Source organism: Manacus candei, unplaced genomic scaffold (assembly GCF_025592945.1).
Source record: "Manacus candei isolate 608988 ecotype Guabito, Panama unplaced genomic scaffold, ASM2559294v1 h1tg000049l, whole genome shotgun sequence".
NCBI classification, from domain to species: domain Eukaryota; kingdom Metazoa; phylum Chordata; class Aves; order Passeriformes; family Pipridae; genus Manacus; species Manacus candei.
The window spans coordinates 17,610,103-17,627,554 of NW_026138097.1; the positions used below are offsets into that span (position 1 = coordinate 17,610,103).

The 17,452-nt window shown below is 36.3% G+C and overlaps 1 protein-coding gene across 4 annotated transcripts in view; it reads right to left on the bottom strand.

Moving 5' to 3' along the window:
• EXOC2 (exocyst complex component 2) overlaps positions 1–17,452 on the bottom strand; it is a 124,923-nt gene that overhangs the window by 88,321 nt on the left and 19,150 nt on the right. For all 4 annotated transcript variants that reach the window (XM_051799511.1, XM_051799508.1, XM_051799509.1 and 1 more), the window contains 3 exons: positions 16,417–16,543; positions 7,445–7,558; positions 2,871–2,995 (listed from right to left, as the gene is read on the bottom strand). In XM_051799511.1, the coding sequence (XP_051655471.1) occupies positions 2,871–2,995; positions 7,445–7,558; positions 16,417–16,543 (366 nt within the window). The remainder of the gene's footprint in view (positions 1–2,870; positions 2,996–7,444; positions 7,559–16,416; positions 16,544–17,452) is intronic.

Below are 17,452 nucleotides of genomic sequence, written 5' to 3' on the forward strand. Positions count from 1 at the left end.
TCACAAAATACAATAAACATCTTAGGACTGCTTTTTATGGTTTCCATTGCTTATTTGTGAAAATATTAATACTCAATTAAATGTGTAATACAGTCTGATAGCAAGCTTAAGATCAAACTGATCTGACTGGGTCCCAACTAAAAGCTGCACAATAATCAGTAATTCAGGGTTTCCTAGATCAAGGTAATATATTTAAAAATAACCTTGTTAAATGTGTATGAGTTAAAAAAAGCATGTATAAAACCTCTGCAAATAGATGAATATGAAGCACTCGGTAAAGTAAGTGTTATACCTCCTAAAGGGATCCTCCTACAAAAAGTAACATCCTGTACTAATTTAGGGAAACCTACGAGAAATAACTGCCTACAGATAGCTCCATTCTGTAACAACAATGGAACAGATCTGCAGCTTATAAAGCATAACCATTGGGGTTAGAAGATATGTTCAAAGATATGTGAAGAGGAAAATTGAGAGTCTGAGTTTTTGCCCTCAAGAAAAACATATCTTTAGAAAATAAATTAGATATTAGAAATCTTCCCAAAGGAAGTAAGTTAAAAAAAAAATCCAAACCAAAATGAGCTCAGAAAATTTAAATCATATTGGAAGGTAGAACAAATACATTTAATAATGATTTTCCTTTGATTCCCTTTTCATCTGTGACAGTTGTATGCTCTGCCTCAAATATTAATTTTGCAGAACAATGGCTACATCCCTAAGAGTTTGTGCTGAAACAATCTTTCAAATATCAACTATTCCTCATACAGCTTTGTCAAAATGCATTTCAAAAATATTGTATTGTATGCGTCTTTTTAAAGGAGAAAATAAGACACACAAATTCACCCTTACATGTGTAAGGGCAGGAAAGTGCCATTATATGCACAAACACTGTCTAGCCACAGTATAACTGGATTTTTAATTTAATGTTCTTCTGTTAAAAAGCTTGAATTTATAACAGCATGCTGAAGAATTTGTTTTGTTTGTTTGGGTTTTTTAGTTTGGTAGTTTTGTTGTTGTTGAGGTTTTTTTAAAATTTGCATCTGAGCTGTTTCTCTAGAACAATGCTAATAATGCTTATGCTTAATTCTCCTCCTCTTTCATTTGAGAAAACTGCAGTGATCAAATGTTCTGGAGAAAGTTTTGACATCTGGCAGAAGGGTTGGATGATGGCATCAAAGGTACCCCTTTTGCTTGCTTCTACTGGAATCCTCTCCACATCCAACTTAACAGTTGACTGTATCTACCACAAGTTTAAGTCTTTAAAAAGTTATGCAATTTTTCCAGCTGAAATTCATATGCAATAAGGGTGGTTTTTTTGACTGAAAAGAAGCAAAACCACTTTGGCACATGCATTTAATATGAAATTTCAACAGAGAAATGTGCATTAAAATGTTACAGAAGGCAGTTATGACCTGTACTCCATGCTCATTAAGAATTTGGTTTCAGAATTTAAAAACTAAGTAGTGTATTGATAAGTCACTTGAACTCCAGTGTTACAGTTTTGAATTTTATAAGAGATTAAGGCTTTAAGTCTCTAATTTTCTTTTACAACAGCATCAAAACTAGTCATTTGTTGTACCAGTTTAGTTCACTGTATAACAGCACAAGCTACAAGTCTGCTTCCTTTTGAGCACTTAAGGGGGAATCACCGAGGGGAAGACAAAACCAAGCCATTTTGGTTAGACAAAAAGTGGCACCAAGGACCGCTTGAGTCATCCCAAATTTTAAATTCATAATTTAGCTAAAGGACTGCACCAATAAACTCCAATTTCAGGTAAAAATAACACAGATAAAGATAAAAGATGCAAAACAATATATAACTATTATAATTTTTTTTAAAATTGATAATATAGTAGTTAACAAAATAAATAAATTTGCTTTCCCTATCTTTATTTTATTAATATTTTTTAAGTTTCTACGTGCTCTCAGACCTCTTCATTTATCAGAAAATCAGTCTTCAAAGGCAAAAAGCCTATACTTTAATAGTTGTGTTCAGGCTTTCTGAAACCTCACATTTAAGGTTTGCCTTAGCTTTCTGTAAATCCTAGTAAGAATTTGCTGATCCAAAAAGTAAACTTACAAGGTAACACAGATGTCTGTCAGCACTACTTTTTCTCCAAAGCAGTGTTTCTAAAGCCAACCAAAGTGCTAGCCTAGCTGAGGCTATACCTAGATATAAGCTTTCTTACTCCATGATACCTGTAACACAGGATCAGTGACCAGGAGAGATAATCGGCAAATGACAAACCTATTAGGGATGGTTTACTGGACACTGTTGCTTTCTTATCCAGCCTAACTAGATTGGACTACAGAAGCCCACAATGAGCTCTTACCAGAGAGACATTTTATGCTTTAAAAGTGTGTGTGTGTGTGTGTGTGTGTGTGTGTGTATAAAATAAATATAAATATTGAAATGGCAACTAAGATAACCTCATTTTCCCAATGGTAAGCATAATATAAAGGTTGTTTGATTCCCCAAAGTAAGAGTGAACTTAATATTCATATAAATATTACCATCTGACTATTGGATAAGGCATCATAAAATCTAGTTTTTCTGTTGCTACAGTTTTCAAGTCATCTTATATATTATCTATATTATCTCCAGTTTAATATTTATTCTCTTTCCTGCATTTGTAGTCTAAGCAGTTTCATCAAATGCCTTCAATTCCTGTAAGAATCATTTGATGTCATCTTTTGCAAATATACCACAACAATCAGCTAGCCAGTTCCAGTAACACAACACAGATTTTGGGCTCATTAACACGTTTAGCATAGAGTATGAAGGAAAACTATATTCTTAATATGAAATGTAACCATACATGCACATAGTCTTTCCTTTAATACTGTATTTAGTAAGTGCAAAGCATCTTTACCTGACAGCGCATCTTGTGCTTCAAAAAATGTGCTGAGACCTCCTTTCACATAAGCTAGACTCCCCTCATTTTTCTTATTGGCTTGTTTCTTCAAATTCACAACAGCCGTTTTGAGCTGATCAAAACTGAAAACAAACAAGAAAACCTCCATGACATTCAAACAACAAATAAGGTCAGCTAATGAATAAACAGAACAAACTACTTGGAAAATAAAACCAGTAACTTTCAGAACAACTATTACGGACGAAGTGATTGCTAACGAGTGTGCTTTTAAATAATGACAGTTTATTGTTAGTCCACAAATCTTGTTTTTTTAGTTTCAATCCTAAATGGAGGGCTCCTATCACTTGTGATGGAAGAGATCTCTTTATAATACAAATTAGTCAATAAGTTTCTTCTACACATGCAATATTGCTCTTAATGAACTGTCTGTACTGTATTAAATAGGTGACTATAATTCACTAAATTTAGTACACTAGATTATCTACTGAGATGTTAGAAGCCTCTTTAATAACGACATCTGTTTAACTCTGCAGCTTAGTGTACAACCTTTTTTCACTTTTTTGGTTCATTCAATATTTTTATGTTGGTTTGAACATACAGTTCAGAATTGAATGCAACATTAGTGCAGAAATAAAGAAAAGCTAAACCCATTCCCACTTTATGAAAGTATAGTTTTTACATGTAGTTTACTGAAATATTTTTGAAGGACACTTCGTAGGGGGATATTAATTGCAATTCATCATCACTGTTCGTTTGGCAGCCTTCTTTTTACCTTAGTTTCCTAATATTTCTCGATTCTTACCACTTTACATTTCATATCACATTTTCATTTTTTGCAAGTAACTGCAATTATTTGAGAAGTCTTATGTCGTGAAGAAAATTTCATTATTTGCATATAATTTTTTTTGGTTTTGATGATGAATGTGATCTCAGTAGTTATACTACTGGATTTACTATAAAAACACCATCATGAACAAGCTCAAAAATACAAATGTAGCACATGATTTTCATCCCTAAGGTCTTTCCACCTACCTGCAGGTCAAACTCCTCTCTCTAATACAAAAGAATCAAACAAAAAACTACACTATACCTCAGTGAGGAGAGGGAAACAATGAAGTAGGAAATTACAACAAAAGACAATTCCACCAATACTGTGCCCATTTTAAAAAGAGTTGGTAGAAAAAGACCATTAAGAGAACAAACCAAAGTTTAGCCCAAGCAGCAAGAAACCTATCACCACCTGCTGGGAGACAAAGCACACTGGTGCACCTAGAAGCATTTTTCTTTTTATATTGTTGATGTCACAATATTATGCCTTATTTCCTGTTTCCATCTGCTGGACAGAAATCACATTACTCAATAGCTGGATTGGTCTACTTGAGCTTACAAAAAGTACTTACCAGCAGCACTTTCAAACTAACAAAAATATGTACAGTTCTCCTCTTAAGCACTGTTCCATGTTATCTGATGATCTAACAAGATGTCTAAATAGTTCATTTATATTTGTCAGGATATTGCCAGGAGTAAAAAAAAAACATAATAAAAAAGATGTTATATTGATTTCTTAAAAAGAATGTTCTTCAAGGAAAAAACAGACATAAGCTAACAAAACATCAGTGCACCACACGTTTAGCACTCCCAATACCTGAGGTTATACAGAGGACAAGAACTAAACCATTGCTGTGTTTCCAGAAAAACAGCACAAATTATATAGGACAGATATTTATACAACTCCAGAATATTTTTAAGATTACGCATTTTGAAGTGGGAAGAGAAAAACACCAACCAAAACATTTTTGCTGCTTCTTTGTTTAAAAATATACTTATAATTAGATTCAAAATATGACTGTACCCTTTAAGCATTTATTCCAGTTGAGTTTCACACACCTTTTGCACCTTCAACACTAAGACTTGGATTTTATAAATCAATATAAACTGAATTAATATGCAAAAAACCCATTTGCTTCATTTAACAGCAAAAATTAACACTTTCTATTCCACTGGACCGATGGGACCATGACTTGAAACTGTTGACATGCAAAGACACAAATTGATGAAATTTTTTTTCAGCGAGAAAGATGAAGTACTTAAGCTGATACTAGACAAAGTCTCAGATTTTTCTTTTATTTTCTTTTCTAAAAGCACCTAACTCATTCAAGCTGTATAGCCACCAACATTTATATACTGTTGGGTCTGTGGCTCAGCTCATATCTTTCTTAAAGCAGTGGCCATAGCTGAGCAGACCATTTCAACTGCAGTTTTAATAACAGAATAATTACTCCCATATCTTACCTAACACATTCTTGCTGATACACCCCAGAAGATGATTTGCATTAGACAGTCAACTGGTATTTAATGGCATGTTACTAACACTGGATTTTATTTTGTATGGCTGTTGTCCAATCCCAGGTGTGTACTCTGCTGTTCCCTTCCTCATACCTCTGAGTCTTGTAGTTCACTATCTCACAATTGCTACAGCCAAGGCTGTCACTGGTTATCACATCCCTCGCCTTGCCTTCAGAATCAGATTTAAGAAAGTAGCACCCCTGACTGCCCATTTAACAGCTAAGTTAGAACTCATTCCCAGAACTCTCCACAAGCCTCTAGGATTGCTTCCCCTCTTATAAATATAAGGGACTTTAAAGTCTTCTACAAAAAATAGGGTCTGCTCTCTGGAAACTTCCTCAAGTTGCTTAAGGAAAACTTCTGTTCATTTCCTTATCCCACTGTAATGTCACCCCTTCCAGCCTCCCAAACAAGCTCTCAACCATCCTGCTCCATAAGAGGGACTAAGTATTTATTGAAGCTGTTCCTTCACATGAAGGTGAAGTCCCTATGCTCTTTCCTGGGTATCTTCCTCAGGTGGCCTATTCCCATCCACCATAGAATACCAGGCACATGAGCTATCCTACTTTATTCCAGTGATATGTTTGTCTAATCCCACCTGAGGAGTTCCGTCTCCTCATACTTGTTTCCTGGGCAGCATGTGAGTGTGTAAAGACACTTGAGGTTAGATGCTTCCAACTGGTTTTGTAACTACCAACAGCACTCTCAATGCCATCACTGAACCACACAGGTAGCACTCTGTCCCTTTCATTTAATTGCAAGCAGTTATCAGCATCCCCTGATATTCTGAATTTGAAGTCTTTGCCACCAAAGTGCAAACCCACTGGCAAAGATGCTCCTGTCCCACTTTTTCAAATGAACCCCATTTCTCACTAGCAGGCTTTGCTCTTTGGTCATGGATCTGGCTACAGCAGTAAAAAAAGGCTGCCTTTGAAACCAGTGGTACAGCCATCTGTGAATCTAAAGGATGCATCCCCTATTGCCTGAAGCTTTCCCCTTCAACAGCTCATGTGCTCTTCACTTTTGTCCCCAGGGCTCTACAGCTACTCTTGATCTGTTCTACATCTCTCCTGGCAGTGTCACTGATGCCCATATGAATGAGCAACAAAATGGCAACAGTCCAAGTGTCAAATATAAAGAATTTTTGTAAGAACAACTACATCAAATGTGTTCTCACTCTCAGTTCTTTCTCACTTTATTATCCTCTCAGCTTTTTTAAAAACTTGGTGATCCCTGAAGTTACCAGATTCTGACAGATTGAATAAATTTTTAATCACTCCTCTTAGTTACTTCATTTCAAAAGATGCTGTCACTACATGCATACTACGTAATAATGTTCTCTAGCTGTTGCTCTAGCCCTTCAATGTGCCATCATTTTGAGAGGAAATTCAATTATTTCCCAAGTAGACTAATGGTTATTTCTGGAGCTCCTAAAGCCAAACATCTCCCTCATCCCAGACAGATAATGGTCTATCTACCATTAGACAGAAAAAAAGTATGTTAAATAAATTTGAAAAGTGGTATTTCCTTTTAAAATGCTAATCAGAATACCCAGCTAAAAAAGAAAAAACTCACAAAAAAGGCTCATCCTCTCTATTAAAAATGTCTTCCAGTATTGTCCAAACACCAGCAGATCAAAGTTTCCAAACTCAGTTAGATATGCAAAAATATATTTATGTAATGCATTCATGTAAGTACATATTATGAACTATATTTAAAAATTAAGATTTAATGGTCAAGATTTTAAGGGATTTACTTCAAAGGTCCTACTCACTTGTCCAACACTCATTACTTTAGCATTTTCCACAAGTGTTACCTTTTAACTAAACACTAATTTATATTAGTAACAATTTTAGTCATCTGTTCAAGTGCCCTTACTCGGTGCCTCTAGTCATGACTTAACACCTGGAGTTTCCACTCTAGGCTAGGTGCCTAACTTCTTGATTCATAAAGGGCTTTTGTCTGAAGAAAGATAGCTTCCATCTGACATGGGGGGCTGGCGTGGGGGATAAAAACCCCACCACAAATTAGGGGGTGTTCAAAATGAAGTTTTTTTCAGAAGCACATTGAACAAATCGGTTGATTCAAGTTTGTAGTCGAGCAGAGACAGTAGTGACTACAGGTCTATTACTGTAAATGCAAACCACCAATGACACAATACTGTATAATGAAATACCATCAACTGACCTGCATTTAAAGCAATTACTTATATGATAGCAACAAACCTTGTTGTTGAGTGATTCTCAATCAGGTACCAGGCAGCAGAAAAGTTTTCACTTGTGAAATCAGCACTCATCCCAGGAAACAGTGACTCCAAATCTTTTTGAGGAAATCTGCCCCTGAAAAATGAATATTCATTTCTTCACTGAGCCATAGTCTTGTGAACAGTTTACAATTAAAAGTCACATAAAAAAACTCAACAAAAACATAAGACCCAAATCATTTTCCTGTAAGATGGAAATATAAACTTGTATCTCACCATGAAATTAAATCTGCTATTACAGACACATGTAGCGTGACGAGGAAAGACTGAAATCTAATCTAAGTAAAATGAATTTTACCATTTTGATTTTACCATTACACATATGACAGAAATGTGCTCTGTACAAAATGCTTCTATTTCAACTTTAAAATGGCAGGGCATCAACAGGTTAAGAGCTTGCAAGTGATCTCACACCATCATTGTGTATTGATCCCTGTACAGCAGAAGTCAGAGAAACATGAAGGGAGACAGAACATATCTCCACTATACATAAACACTGAAATAAATCCCGAGTTAAAATAATTATCTTGCAAAACAGAACACACTGATCTGTCTGTTCATAGTACACAAAACACAAGAAAAACAGGCATATCCCAAGTGACAGCCAGCATGTTTTTTTAGTTTTTATTGTCTTACAAATGCATAACGAAACATGCGAGCCGATTCCTTGTGAAAACAGATTCTCTACACCAGCATTTTTAAAACTACCAAGAGTTTCTACGATACTCATATGGAACATGTATTCCAGTTATTTTAAGACTATGTAATAAAAATATTTAAAGCAGTTTTTGATGAGAACATGACAATCTTCATCCCTCAGTCCAGACACACACTCTGCACTTGGCCATATTCATTCCACCATGCACTGGCAATACATCACTAGGTGCGCTCCCCCCTTTATTCTTTACCACCAGCTGCACCCCATCTTCAGAAACTAATTGTGGCAAACAAGTTTACTTTTGGTCAGCCCTGAACTGGTCAGTCAGTTGGACTAGATGGACTTATGTCCCTTCCAACTGAAATATTCTTATCTATTCTAAAAATTCACTGTGTCATTTTTAGATCACAACATTTAACTCAAAAGTCAATAAAATCCCTCTCTGATGCTCACAAGTTAGGTGAACTTTGCTATGCAAAGCATACTGTATGCAAAGGGGAATATGTCACACTTTGCATTTGAGAGAAAACTTGGTGGCAGCAGGAACCCAGAGTCAGTTATTAGAATTACATTTAACACGTATGAAAAGCTATTTATATGGACACGAAAGTAGCAATTTATTAGTTTAAGTTTTTCTGTAATCTAAACATGTTTCAAGATAGTTAAAATCGTTTCTATTACAAAAAGCAAACAGCAGATTAAGTGAAAGAAATCTAAAGGCAGGCACAATAAAAAGTGCAATTATATAGAGGAAGAGCTGTTTTCTGGAAGTTTCTTTTCATATCAAAATGGCCATTAGCACAAGCAGGTACAAAGGAATTACGTACATAATGACATGGCACAGAAGTCTTTCATCAGTAGCACCTGATTACAGCAGGGGCATGAAACAACACTTTTTAAAAACCAGAAAAAAAAAATCTAATGAGATGCAAGGAAAAGTGATGACAGATATGAAAAGTAGAGATACAGGGGAAATAGTGTGAGAAACAAATGTAGCAACTAAAAATGAGGGTCTCAACATTTCTCTGTGTTCAATGAAATAGTGATAATGTTAAAACAAAACTTAAAAACTTAAGTAGCATGATTGAGTATTTCCAATGACTTTAAATTTCATGAATGACAGTAAGCAGAAAATGCTGATTTATGTAAGAAGGAGAAGAAAGTTTCAATTTATTCTTCATTTGAATAAAATTTAAGATATCTTATTTTTCACTCAAATTAGTCAAAAGTGCCCAGCAGGCACATGACCTTCAAGGATAGTACTTCATATGTGATACAAGGTACAGCTGTACATAAAAGTATTTATATTAGATCCACATATGGTAGCATCTTTTTGGAAAACTACAGTTTTTAATGCTAAAAAAACAAAAGCAAGAAAATAAATCTGAATTATCTGAGAAGAGACTCAGACATTCTGTGCAAGCTCTACTTAAAGGGGATGCACTCAATACAGAAGCAGAATTTTGTTCATGTTTTTCAGAACTTCCATGTATGTTCCCAGAAACCAAAAGAAACTGATATAAGACAAAAAGCACACACATTCAAATATACCATTACCAAATGCTACTTATTATTGCAAATTTATAAGATGTGAACTATACAATTCCTAGGGGAAAAAAACGCCCTATTTATATATATATATATATTTATATATATATTTATCTTGAGAAAGACCAAGCTAGACACGTAATCAATTCCTGCAAATGAATCTTGCCCAAAGGCAACGGTATATTAATGAAGGGATTTTTGCAATTTGATGTTTGACTGTCTTGAAAAGTTATTAGGAGCTTTCTTCCAGCAGATGCATTTGTGTAGAACCATAAATTAACAACGCTTTTATCTGTGCAGACATATTTCAGACATAGTCACAACAGAGTAGAAACATGAATGTGAATGTGTGAGGTATGTTAACAATACGCTATACTCCATGGTATAGTATCCTTATTTTTATCATAAATTTTACCAGTAGATTTTCCACTAACAGATATGGGGAGCTTGGAATGACTTGCTACAGCTGTCTTCACAACAAACTGCTCGCTAAAATGCTCAAACTGAAAGCAACCGTATTTCTAGAATGTCTGGCCAGATGCATCTAAAAAGAGACTGGTTGACTCCACATACACACAAGTTTGTTTCATTAACTTCCAGTAGTAAATTAAATAAGTCAGTTTTTGGAAGTTGTTTTCATGAAAACTTGCTTACTGTTTACTCATAAACAAGCCCATATGTGACTTGAGAAAGTATTTCTATTTTACTCTTTTCAGAATGACAGGGTGAAGATGAACTAGTAACAAAAGCTTACACCATGCTGACATGCAATTAAACTATTGATCATTTTTCTGTTGATTTGCTCATTATACAAGAATCCCTTCAGGAAGCAACTCTGGATACTTCATCATTATTAAAGAGTAATCATGTAAAAGAAACTGGGAGCCACAAACTGAATCCATAAAACCACCAAAAAAGAGTGAAGTTTGCAATCCTTGACAACTCTGAGTACTTTGCTACCTTTACAATTTCAGGAAAGGTACACGTATTGGATTTATATAGTAGTACTTTCTGCTAGGCACACTATTTTATCTAAAACAGAATCAGATCTCGTATTAGACCTATAGTCAACATTTTAAAATAGTCTTATTCATCCCTCAGCAACAATTTCAAATATGAAAGAAAATGAGGTTTTGCATACTGGTGATACTAATGAGAAGTATAATAAAACTACATTTGGGTTCAAGCCACTATACACTTCCACTTCCCTCAAACCAATTTTGTGTACATCTAATGCAGTCATATAGCATTAACGTAGTGGTCCTTGCTTCCATGTAAAGGTCATGCACATCTACTTTGGATTCAAAACACATAGCATACAAACAATTCACTTGTGCTGCACGAGCCCATTCTTCCACTACCCCAAACTTCACGTTCTGTATAGCTTGACAGTCAATAAACCTACTAAACACAGCATATATTGGCTTTTACAGAACTTGTGCACGTAGAGATCATTTATATTCTCCAGAGATTTAAGATTAGTTGAAATCTCCATGGGTAAATCACAGCCTCCAAGCAGTCACAATCAAGTAAGAGCAAGAGGATGCAATGGATACTAATGAACAGAGCCTGACTACGAACACAGTTCAGCAAGTTGTAATTTTTCTGTACAAATTATTTCACTTCTAGAATTTCAGAATCTCATAGTGTGCTTTTCAGCATGTGTGACAATATTTGCAGATTAAAGGTAGATCCGAAAACAGAATACGGCCACCAAAAGGTAACTTGAACCTCAATTCCACAGGAGTTGACAGGTCAAAAGGAGTAACTAACTTTAAATAAACAGATTCTGAATAGCGACCAGCATAAACAAGCTCCAGCTAGAGCTGTTGTACACTCCCCCCTCTGTCTGGTACCAGTCAGACTCCTTGAAGCTGACTTTGTATCAGCTGTACTGTGTTAATAATGCGTGTAAGAAGACCAGTATAAGGGACACTGTTGTAGACTAAACACAACAAATCAGAAGGTGTTAACACAGGTCTCTCCAACAGCAACAAGACAAGGATATGCTCTGGCAATTCCTACCTAGTAGTACTAGGTTCATTAGAAATATAAAAAGAAAGTGGCAATCATATTTGACAACTGACAGAATGTGGTAAGAGAAGTCTACTAAGAGCTTTTAGGCTGGTGGCTGCAAGTGATGCATCAGTTTAATAAGCAGTTAAGTGCTACTTTATGTTTTAATGTCATAAAGCTAGGAATATATACTGCAACTCTCTTCTACAGCTTTCACAATTTTTCTGCATGCATCACTCTGTTCAAGTTTCCACAAGCCCATCACATTCAACGATGAACTTTACAGCACTTCCACACAAGCCCTTTAAAAATAAATAAACATCGCAGTCTCCAGAAAGTCTTTTCCTATGTCATGGTAGCAAGCTGATGTTTACCATTAGGTGGCAGCGTAAGATCATCTGTTTCCTTCTCCCAGATGAACTGTTTTGGAAACTGGCGTGGGAAGAGGGAAGCATCTGTATTGAGTGGGTGGATACAGATGTGGAATGTACTTAGCATGTCAGCGTTTGCTTTCATGTACGAGATGGATCCACCATAGTGACCTCTGCTACATGCAAAACAACAAACACTATTTAAAAATTTTCTAACCACCACAGATCTGACTGCTGTTACAGCTTTGCAGAAAATGGATTTCCTTAGTCTGACAGAGTAGTTAGAAGAGTCAGGGAATCCTTGATTAAACAAGGACTTGTCGTGCAAGAGGGGAAAGTATGCAGTACATTGGAACAAGCAATTAATCCATAAACGTTATGTAGATCTAAATTTTCCACTACCAGATTTCAACCATTATCTTTAGGACATAGGCATCACATATTCTCTCCCAGAATTGTTGAAAATTCTGAACGATCCTATGTTGGTAGGACATAACCTACCAACAGCTCTAAACTACGAAAACCAACCCATGTACTGCCACATCACTGTTTAGGTCTGCATTTTCATACCAAGTTCCACATTTCTCAGGCTGAGACGATAACTGTGCACTCTTTTTCTTCCTTCCTTATTTAAGACCTCTCCTGGAAAAGCTAGCAGCCCTCGACTTGGATATGTGCAGCCTTCACTAAATTAAAAACTGGCTGGTTGGCTGGTTGGGCCCAGAGAGAGGTGGTAAATGGAGTTACCTCCAGTTATCAGATGGTCATTAGTGGGGTCCCCCAAGGCTCAGTATTGGGGCCAGTCCTGCTTAATATCTTTATCAATTATCTGGATGAGGGGATCGAGTGCACCCTCAGTAAGTTTGCAGATGACACCAAGCTGGGTGGGAGTGTTGATCTGCTGGAGGGTAGAAAGGCTCTACAGTAGGATCTGGACATGCTGAATCGATGGATCAAGGCCAATAGTATGAGGTTCAACAAGGCCAAGTGCCAAGTCCTGCACTTGAGTCACAACTATCCCATGCAATGTTACAGATTTGGGGAAGACCGGGTGGAAAGCTGCCTGGCAGAAAAGGACTTGGGGATGTTGGTCAACAGTTGCTGAACATGAGCCAGTAGAGTGCCCAGGTGGCCAAGAAGGCCAATGGCATCATGGCCTGTATCAGAAACTGTGTGGCCAGCAGGATCAGGGAAGTGATTGTCCCTCTGTAGTCGGCACTGGTGAGGCCACGCCTCAAGTACTGTGTTCAGTTTTGGGCCCCTAACTACAAGAAAGACATTGAGATGTGTTTTAAAAGATGCACGTCCAGAGAAGGGCAATGAAGCTGGTGAAGGGTCTGGAGAGCAAGTCATAGGAGAAGCAGACAAAGGAGTTGGGGTTGTTCAGCTGGAGGAAAGACTCGGGGGAGACCTTATCACTCTCTACAACTATCTGAAAGGAGGTTGTACTGAGGCAGAGGTTGGCCTCTTTTCCCAGGAAACTAGTGATAGGACAAGAGGAAATGTTGTCAAGTTGCACCAGGGGAGGTTCAGGTTGGACACTGGGAAAAACTTCTTCACTGAAAGGGTGATCAGGCATTGGAATGGACTGGTTAGGAAGGTGGTGGAAGTCTTGAACACTGGAAGTGTGCAAAAAACAACTGGACATGGAACTTAGTGAAATGGTTCAGTTGATGAGACAGTGATCAATCAAAGGCTGGACTCCATGACATTGGAGATTTTCCCATCTGTGATTCTATGGTTGTTTAAGGGTTCCTGGTAACATCTGTGTAACACCACAGCCAGGAAGAGAAAGGTGGCACAGCCCTGCATTGCACTTAAAGTGAGCGTAAAGATGGGGATAGAACACTAAAGTTTTGTATGAGTTTTTTCTCTCATTCTGCAAATTAAAAAAACAGAACTCAAAGATTAAATATTTTAAATACCTATCTGTTGGTGGGAAATAAATACCTCATAGCACACACACAACAGGCATTAAGTTACAGCAATGCCAAAAAACCCTTATCTGATTGGATCAGTTCTGTGTTTTAAAAGATGAATGAACAACTGCTAGGAAGGCAGGAGAACAAATGCTTGTGAACACTCTTTTACAAATACATTTGTGACTTTAATAATCAGCAAGTTCACACTGCATTACGATTTAAATTATTTTTTTATTTAGCAAGCGAAATTCTTAGTTGCATGACACAAGAACTGCAATTAAGTTTTGGAAAATATGAAGAAATTATCCGACAGAAATTATGTATACTTACAACTTGTCAAACCTGCAGGCTGAAAGATGATGGCCTACACATTGTGTGTACATATAATGTTTAAAATATCTTGACTATGCAAAAAAAAGTCAGGAGGATGAGTCTATATCCATAGTTCTTTCTTTGCATCCTTGCAACATTTGAATACAAAAAGAGAATTCCAGTGCATATTTTGAGCAAACACGTTACTCCTACAATATATCTAGAGGCAGTTTTGTAATTATTAATAGAACTTGTTAGACCCCTAATTATCTATTTCCCTTAACTCACAGTTCAAACCTTTTGTACACTGAAATCCCAGTCACTCCCAATTAAAAGAACAAGTTATCTTTACTTAAATCCCAGATAAAATATCGAAAAAGATGTTGTTTGAGGAGTATAGGATTAAAGTAGAGAAAAATAGTTTTCATGTCAGCCAGTCACAACTGCTTCTGACAATGTTTGAGAATATATGAGTTTTGAGATTAAGTGCTTCATTGAAAAAGTAACCTGACAAAATTAATATATCATCTTTTTAAAGGAGACTTGCTACTATAAGATTGATTAAAACTTATTTATATGCAATAGAATACATCACATGGATTAAGGAACTAACTACAGAAAAAAACCCAAAAACTAAACAAATCCATGGAGAAGTAAATCTGAGAACATTTGTAGGTAAAGTTTCACTAAGGCCCACATCACCTTTTTAACAGGATTTAACGGATTTATCACCAATAATTTTTTATAAATATTTGGTAAAAATATTAGGAAGAAAGACTGACATCTGGACTGAGAAGACAGACTTGTCAAGGAAGCAACAAACAGAAGAATATGGTCAAATGCAAGAAGATAAAGCTAGAATAAAGGATTCCAGAGAGTTGTTACAGAGCAGTGAGCAACCATACCAACAGCAAAAGCTGCAACTCAAGAGCATCAGCTAACAAACCACTCACTGCTTATTGTCAGTGCAGCATTGTGGTAAAAAAGCATTATTATGGGGTTTTTAATTTACAGACAAGGCAGGGAGAGTTAAGGAGTGACAGGAAATCTTCTAGTAAGATGTTGGAATATTGTCCACAGTCCTAAGGTCCATATTTTATCAGAGTTTGGAAAACTGAAGAATATGAAACAAATACCTAAGTTATATCAGAGGCTAGAGAAAAATAGTAAGAAAGAGACAAAATCTTCAGCTTGTTGAAAAAAAGTGGGTTAGTAGTTTGAAAAGAAAGAAAAATACATATTCAAACTAGAAGAGAAATGCATAGCCAGAGGTTGGAAGGTAAAGATGGGTCCACTGGAAATCACACTGAGATTTTGGCAAAGTGCAGCTTTCCCATCAGAACAAGGTAACAACGGACACTGCAGATTTTCTTCAAAACACTACCTCCCACAAACAGAGTATTCTGCAGATGAGACCTTAGTAATAGTTTACTTTAAAATAACCTGTGGTTTTGGTAGAGCTGGTATCTTGATCAAAAGAAATATTATTCCTAATGCTATTTCTAGGAGTCAGACATATTTGGAGTCCTAAGAGTGTCCCATTTAACCCCCCCTAATTCCATTTTCATTCAATATAAAGTTTCTATTTTAGAACACAAATGACATAAATTCCACCATACTTAAGAACAAAAGTAAAGAAGACTGTGGGTTGGAAAACAGTATTAATATTACAGTAAAATAAACTAGCTGATGTGGCATAATAAATCACATTTTACAGTACAATTTTAGCAACAGATAGCAATCTAAACATCCTTAAAAGCCCCGTGAAACTCAAATGCAACAGTAGGTATGCCATAACTACAATGTATAAATCTGAAGCCTCGGGTTATTTACCAATCCTTAAAATCTAAACATTACTGGGGTTCAGTATATCAGTCTTTTAGATTATCTACAGCTCTAATTGATGATTCAAAATAGAGGATTATGAAGCAGGATACTGTGTGCACTAACAACTCCTTTCAGTTCAAACCAGCATACCAACAGCTAATAGATGTATGCATTTTTAAACCTTTCCCTGCCCTGTAAAGCATTAAACTTTTCTGGAATTCACAAAGGCACATATAGAGAAAACCACTAAAAAAGTGGATTAAAGGTATTTGGTACTCACTTGTCTATCTCAATACCAAGAGGATTAGCTGGACGTAGGGACAAGGGGGGAATCCCTTTGTTCCTGTCAGTGCGCATGTCATAATAGTTCATTTCATCCACCCAGACAGCAGACTGATCCAAGATACCTAGAGAAAACAAAGTGCAGATCCTTAAAACAACAAGGGCGGTCCAGCACCATCAACCTCTAACATACTGAATTAATTTCAAAAATCCTGATAAATATAAAATGCATGCCTAGGTAATATATTGGAAGATACATGGCAAAACAACCTGGATGCAATTATGCTAAATTATTTTATTACAGTTGCTGAAAAGGTATTCATGGCTGACCACCAAACATTATCCTCTTGCAGACTGCACAGGAGCATTTTCCTGATCACAGTTATTAGTATTTTCATTCCTGCAGGTCTTTTGGTGTCTGTTCTTGTCATTTACTACTTTCAAAACCATCTCTTATCTGGAAGTCTTCTTATTTGCATACTTTAGGGTTTTGGTGCCATGAATTATCCAAAAGGTGAGTACATAAGTGAACTTTGGCCACAGGTCAAGATAGATGACTCAAAGGACACAGAATTGACTTTGTTTCTAAAGCCTTAGCACAGACAAAGCATAAAGGTGAGGCACAAGAGGTCTTGAACCTCAGCTGAAAATGAAGCCAGTCACACTCTTGGTCTTGCCCTCCTTTAACATACGCATCATATACTCAACAGCAGAAATTAACTCAATCCCCACACTTACCTGTTTTTTAAAATATAAATTCTCCTCTCCCATCACCAAAAGCTTCATTGTGTAACATTTCCACTTGATTCACCTTTCTATTATTAAGATCTTAGTGCAGCTTGGGAGAAATTATGTGTTATTTGTCACTAAACTACTGAGAACAAAAGCCTAAAATAATTCTTGTGGGAACTCCTGCCTTAGAAAAGATAACTATCCAACTTCATCAATGAGGGGTCCTGAAAGAAACATTTCCAATCCAGAGGGTATTTAGACTGGATTCTAGATTAAGTAGAGGTCCTAGACTGCTTGGCAAC